This window comes from Heptranchias perlo, chromosome 29 (genome assembly GCF_035084215.1).
Source record: "Heptranchias perlo isolate sHepPer1 chromosome 29, sHepPer1.hap1, whole genome shotgun sequence".
Classification (NCBI taxonomy): Eukaryota; Metazoa; Chordata; class Chondrichthyes; order Hexanchiformes; family Hexanchidae; genus Heptranchias; species Heptranchias perlo.
In genome coordinates, this window is record NC_090353.1 from 38,051,447 (window position 1) to 38,057,698 (window position 6,252).

General features: G+C 57.0%; 1 protein-coding gene across 1 annotated transcript; it reads left to right on the forward strand.

The window, feature by feature from the left end:
• The first annotated feature begins 2 nt into the window (after positions 1-2).
• On the forward strand, positions 3-2,730 carry LOC137299676 (protein S100-A1-like). Its single transcript, XM_067968612.1, has 2 exons — positions 3-101; positions 2,402-2,730. The coding sequence occupies exons 1-2, from the start codon at positions 3-5 to the stop codon at positions 2,582-2,584; spliced, it is 282 nt and encodes a 93-aa protein (XP_067824713.1). The 3' UTR covers positions 2,585-2,730.
• Positions 2,731-6,252: the final 3,522 nt, after the last annotated feature.

A 6,252-nucleotide genomic window follows, 5' to 3' on the forward strand; every position in this document is an offset into this window, starting at 1 on the left:
TGATGGATGTTTTTTACCAATACACCAAAGGAGACAAGTACACGCTGACCAAGAGTCAAATGAAGCATTTGGTGCAGACAGAACTCCACCAGCTCACAAAGGTAATCGATCGGGTGTTGGCTCAGAAAGACCACCGTCAAAACTGCCCCCCCCTCCGTCAAAACTGCCCCCCCCCCCCTCCGTCAAAACTGCCCCCCCCCCTCCGTCAAAACTGCCCCCCCCCCCTCCGTCAAACTGCCCCCCCCCCCTCCGTCAAAACTGCCCCCCCCCCCTCCGTCAAAACTGCCCCCCCCCCTCCGTCAAAACTGCCCCCCCCCCCTCCGTCAAAACTGCCCCCCCCTCCGTCAAAACTGCCCCCCCCCCTCCGTCAAACTGCCCCCCCCCCTCCGTCAAAACTGCCCCCCCCCCTCCGTCAAAACTGCCCCCCCCCCTCGTCAAAACTGCCCCCCCCCTCCGTCAAAACTGCCCCCCCCCCCGTCAAAACTGCCCCCCCCCCCGTCAAAACTGCCCCCCCCCCCCGTCAAAACTGCCCCCCCCCCCCGTCAAAACTGCCCCCCCCCTCCGTCAAACTGCCCCCCCCCCCCGTCAAAACTGCCCCCCCCCCCGTCAAAACTGCCCCCCCCCCCCCGTCAAAACTGCCCCCCCCCCTCCGTCAAAACTGCCCCCCCCCCCCCGTCAAAACTGCCCCCCCCCCCCCGTCAAAACTGCCCCCCCCCCCCCGTCAAAACTGCCCCCCCCCCCCGTCAAAACTGCCCCCCCCCCGTCAAAACTGCCCCCCCCCTCTCCCGGTGTGAGGGAACGGGATTAACATCAGTAATTTACACAATGATGTCATCAGTTTTCAAATCTAACCCGGGGGTCGGTGAGATTCGTGAATCGATGGCGGGTCGGGGGGGGGGGGGGTCGGGGAGCGGGGGGGGGGGGGGTCGGGGGCGGGGGGGGGGTCGGGGGGCGGTGAATGTTTAATGTCTTCCTGTCCCTCGGGCTCCGTCTTTAAACTCCTGGTTTGAAATATTTGGTTTCCCGCCCTGTCCACACCTCATACATCGGCCAGTGGGAGAAATGAATGATCCCCACCTCCCCCTCTTCCCCCCCACCTCTTCCTCCCCATCTCTTCCCCCCCCTCCCCCCCCATCTCTTCCCCTCCCCTCCCCCCCCATCTCTTCCCCTCCCCTCCCCCCCCATCTCTTCCCCTCTCTCCCCCCCCCCATCTCTTCTCTCTTCCCGCCCCCCCCCCCCATCTCTTCTCTCTCCCGCCCCCCCCCCCATCTCTTCTCTCTCCGCCCCCCCCCCCATCTCTTCTCTCTCCCGCCCCCCCCCCATCTCTTCTCTCTCTCCCCCCCCCCCCCCATCTCTTCTCTCTCTCCCCCCCCCCCCCATCTCTTCTCTCTCTCTCCCCCCCCCCATCTCTTCTCTCTCTCCCCCCCCCCCCCATCTCTTCTCTCTCTCTCCCCCCCCCCCCCCATCTCTTCTCTCTTCCCCTCCCCCCCCCCCCCAGAGGAGGCGGGTCCCTGTCTGTGGTGCAGACGATGGGCAGTGTCAGGGTTAAAGTGGGGGAGCTGCAGAGCGAGCATTTCCCGAGCAGTCAGACCTGTGATTCAGGATGAAACACTGACGGTGGGTGGGGGAATGTTTACAGTGAGGGTGCGGTTTCTGCTCAACGAGCCAAGACTGAACAATCAGGAGTATTTAGAGGCCCTCAGAGCAGAAAACAGGCCAGACCCAGCAAGTTAACAGGAGCCCACAGCTGGAAGCTACATATCCAGACCTGCTGCTTGCTGCACTCTGCATCATTTTCGGTGTTTCACACAAGCTGGTGAGAGGCAGCAGGGGTCTCAGTCCCTGAGTGGGGGCGGGGAGCTTCTGACGACCTCTGATCTGAGTCTGTGGCTGAATGAAGCAAACAGTGTGGGACTGAGTCACACAGAAAATAAGGCAACAATCAGCCTCGGCTTCCCCGGGTGAGGGAGAGGTGCAGTTTAACCCGTGCTGTACCTGCCCTGGGAGTGTTTGATGGGACAGTGTGGAGGGAGCTTTACTCTGTATCTAACCCTGTACCTGCCCTGGAGTGTTTGATGGGACAGTGTAGAGGGAGCTTTACTCTGTATCTAACCCATGCTGTACCTGGCCTGGGAGTGTTTGATGGGACAGTGTAGAGGGAGCTTTGCTCTGTGTCTAACCCTGTACCTGCCCTGGGAGTGTTTGATGGGACAGTGTGGAGGGAGCTTTACTCTGTATCTAACCCTGTACCTGGCCTGGGAGTGTTTGATGGGACAGTGTGGAGGGAGCTTTACTCTGTATCTAACCTGTGCTGTACCTGCTCTGGGATAGGATGGTTTATTGTAAGCAGAGCTCGGTAATGGGGCCACTCTATTTTCACACCTTTTCCCTCTCCCGACAGAATAAGATGAATGTTGAAGCTTTTGACAAGATGATGAAAGATCTAGACTTTGATGGTGATGGAGAAGTAAATTTTGAGGAGTTTGTGTCGTTCATCGCAGGACTGATGTATTCCTGTAACGCGATCTACGTACAGAGGCGGCAGCAACAGGTGAAAGGGGGAGCTTCCCCATGCAAGAAATGAGCAGTGACCCATAGGAACCCGACTATTATTCATGTGACAATAACCGTGAGATCGGAGAATGATCAGCTTACAACCAAGGCAGCATCCTTGCTTATTTCCAATTTTTTAACACAGATTAATGAAATAAAATTGGACAAACAAACAAACCCAAGTGTTTTCTGTCTCTTTAAAAGGTCAGCCTGTCTCCTCCAGGCGCAGGAGGGGTGGGTGGGGATGAGGGAGGGGGTGAGTGAGTGGGGGGGGTAAGGAATGTGGCTGGGGGTCTTCCTGCAGCTTCTGGGCGAGAGCCTGTCAGCCACCACCTTAAACAGTCACTCCCTTCACCACCGGCGTACTGTGGCTGCAGTGTGTACCATCCACAGGATGCACTGCAGCAACTCGCCAAGGCTTCTTCAACAGCACCTCCCAAACCCGCGACCTCTACCACCTAGAGGGACAAGGGCAGCAGGCACATGGGAACAACACCACCTGCACGTTCCCCTCCAAGTCACACACCATCCCGACTTGGAAATATATCGCCGTTCCTTCATCGTCGCTGGGTCAAAATCCTGGAACTCCCTTCCTAACAGCACTGTGGGAGAACCTTCACCACACGGACTGCAGCGGTTCAAGAAGGCGGCTCACCACCACCTTCTCAAGGGCAATTAGGGATGGGCAATAAATGCCGGCCTCGTCAGCGACGCCCACATCCCATGAACGAATAAAAAGTGACCAGTTGTCAAATGTTTATTAAATGGTTTACAATTCTTGCTGCCTTCACCCATCCCACAGGTCAGTGGGTGAACACCACACTCGATATGACTCTGGCCCACACAGACCAGCTGACAGACGGCAGTCGGTGAAACACTGAAGGACCGAGAGCTTCAGTGACTCGGGGGTGGAGAGACCCACCAACGTCTTGCCCTGGATCACTCGGTCATGACCCCTGGTAGAACACGAACATAATCACACTGTCCTGCACTTAAAAACGGCCATGTGGGTGAGGAACCAGTGGACAGGAGAGGGACAGAATTGGACCCCAGTGAGTTAGCACCTTCGGCGGGAGGGGAATCTTGACCTGTGCTCGGTTACCTGATCTCAGCCCGGGTCTCCCCGGGTGAGGGGGGAGGAGAATTCAATCCAGCTGCAAAGTGAGTGGGGGGCAGAGAGGGGACGCCGTGTTAGGGCAGGATCCGGTGTGATGCCTTCCACAGTGGAATAGTCTTCAGCCACACACACACAAATGTCCTTGGATGAGATACCAGAAGGTGACGACACCCTGGGAGTTCTCCAAATAAAAATGTACTGGGGCCCCCAGATCGAATCCAGCCCCATCACCCAGACAGTCCAGGAGCAGCAATTGGTGGCACTGATTGTTAGAAGTTTAGGGTTTAGCTCCGATGCTCTCTCAGATACAGTGGGTCACAGCTGTGAGCATCAAGTACCTTCCTTTTCGAGATGTGCCCATACTGCCCAGTATCTAACAGTAGGACGGTGTAACCCAGGGGTAAACAGTAGGACCACCCCCCCTCCCAGTGTGACCCCTCTTCCCTCCCCCCCCCCCCCCGTGTCCTCTCTCCTCCTCCCCCAGTGTGACCCTCTCTCCTCTCCCCCACAGTGTGACCCTCTGTTCTCCCCCCCAGTGTGACCCTCTGTTCTCCCCCCCTCAGTGTGACCCTCTCTCCTCCCCCCACCAGTGTGACCCTCTCTCCTCCTCCCCCACAGTGTGACCCTCTCTCCTCTCCCCCACAGTGTGACCCTCTCTCCTCTCCCCCACAGTGTGACCCTCTCTCCTCTCCCCCACAGTGTGACCCTCTCTCCTCTCCCCCACCAGTGTGACCCTCTCTCCTCTCCCCCACCAGTGTGACCCTCTCTCCTCTCCCCCACCAGTGTGACCCTCTCTCCTCTCCCCCACCAGTGTGACCCTCTCTCCTCTCCCCCACAGTGTGACCCTCTCTCCTCTCCCCCACAGTGTGACCCTCTCTCCTCTCCCCCACAGTGTGACCCTCTCTCCTCTCCCCCACCAGTGTGACCCTCTCTCCTCTCCCCCACCAGTGTGACCCTCTCTCCTCTCCCCCACCAGTGTGACCCTCTCTCCTCTCCCCCACCAGTGTGACCCTCTCTCCTCTCCCCCACCAGTGTGACCCTCTCTCCTCTCCCCCACCAGTGTGACCCTCTCTCCTCTCCCCCACCAGTGTGACCCTCTCTCCTCTCCCCCACCAGTGTGACCCTCTCTCCTCTCCCCCACCAGTGTGACCCTCTGTCTTCCCCCCCCCCCTCACCATCCCAGTGATACCAGAAAATGACCCTGAAAGCTGTCAGATTGTTGTAAAAACCCAACTGGGTCACAAATGCCCTTCAGGGAAGGGAACCTGCTGTCCAATCCCGGTCAGGCCTACACGTGACTCCAGCCCCACACTGATTAAGAACATAAGAAATAGGAGCAGGAGTCGGCCATATGGCCCCTCGAGCCTGCTCCGCCATTCAATCACATCATGGCTGATCTTTGACCTCAACTCCTCTTTCCTGCCCAATCCCCTTGATTCCCCTGGAGTCCAGAAATCTATTGATCTCAGCCTTGAATACACTCAATGATTCAGCATCCACAGCCCTCTGGGGTAGAGAATTCCAAAGATTCACAACCCTCTGAGTGAAGAAATTCCTCCTCATCTCAGTCTTGAATGGCCGACCCCTTATCCTGAGACTATGCCCCCTAGTTCTAGACTCTCCAGCCGGGGGAAACAGCCTCTCAGCATCGACCCTGTCAAACCCCCTCAGAAAATAACAAACACACTGCAATTCCCCAATCAGTGGGTCATCTTACTGGACAAACAAATTAATCCTAAAAACCCTCCTACACACTAAACCTTTAAGACTCACCCTGGTTTGCTCGCTTAGATATCTATTTAAAGCCGGACTGACTGAGTCTGTCTCTATTTTTAATCTTCCTCCATTCACAGCCAGAGGGACCAGAGACTTTCCAATACAATGGGTGTGAGCTGTTTTATCGATTGCATAAACAGGCTAACAAATTGGTTATTGTTTAGTCTTTGGGGAAAAACAACTTCCATTTAGCATATTAACCACCTGTCGTCTGTGTGTTTTTTCACCCTAAACTTGTGTTAATACACTGTGCTTTAAAAAAACATTTACAAGTAACTCTTTCCAAATCTTTTCTGTGGAAAACTGGTAAAAAACATCCTGAAACGTGATTTTTATATTTCACCGCTCCCCTCGTGGTCTGGATCGTCTCGTCTCACATTTGGTCAGAAGCCCCCAGCGAGGAACGTTCTCTCTCCCTGACCCAGGGAAAGTGCTCCTCCGCACAGGAAGTATTTCACTGACATTACTGACAGCAGGGGGGGGGGGGGGGGGAAAGAGAGAGACGGCCCAGAGAGGGGGGGGGGGGGGGGGGGGGAAAGACGGCCCAAAGAGGGGGGGGGGGGGGGGGGGGGGACGGCCCAGATTGGTGGGGGGGGGGGGGACGGCCCAGATTGGTGGGGGGGGGGGGGGGGACGGCCCAGAGGGATCACAGCTGAGAAGCAGGGCAGCTATCGGGGGAGCTGTGCTTTGGGAGGTGGAGCAGAGGTATAATTGGGCCGACTCTTGTTACTATTCAGTGCTCGCCGGGTTCACCAACGCTGGAGGCTCCAGTGAACAGCACACCTGGCAGGTGTCCCCACGATAGG

Bases quoted from the DNA above. Each gene is read 5' to 3' on its own strand.
- LOC137299676 (XM_067968612.1), top strand. From the start codon at position 3: ATGGATGTTTTTTACCAATACACCAAAGGAGACAAGTACACGCTGACC. The intron at 102-2,401 runs GTAATCGATCGG...CTCTCCCGACAG, and splicing joins AACTCCACCAGCTCACAAAG to AATAAGATGAATGTTGAAGC.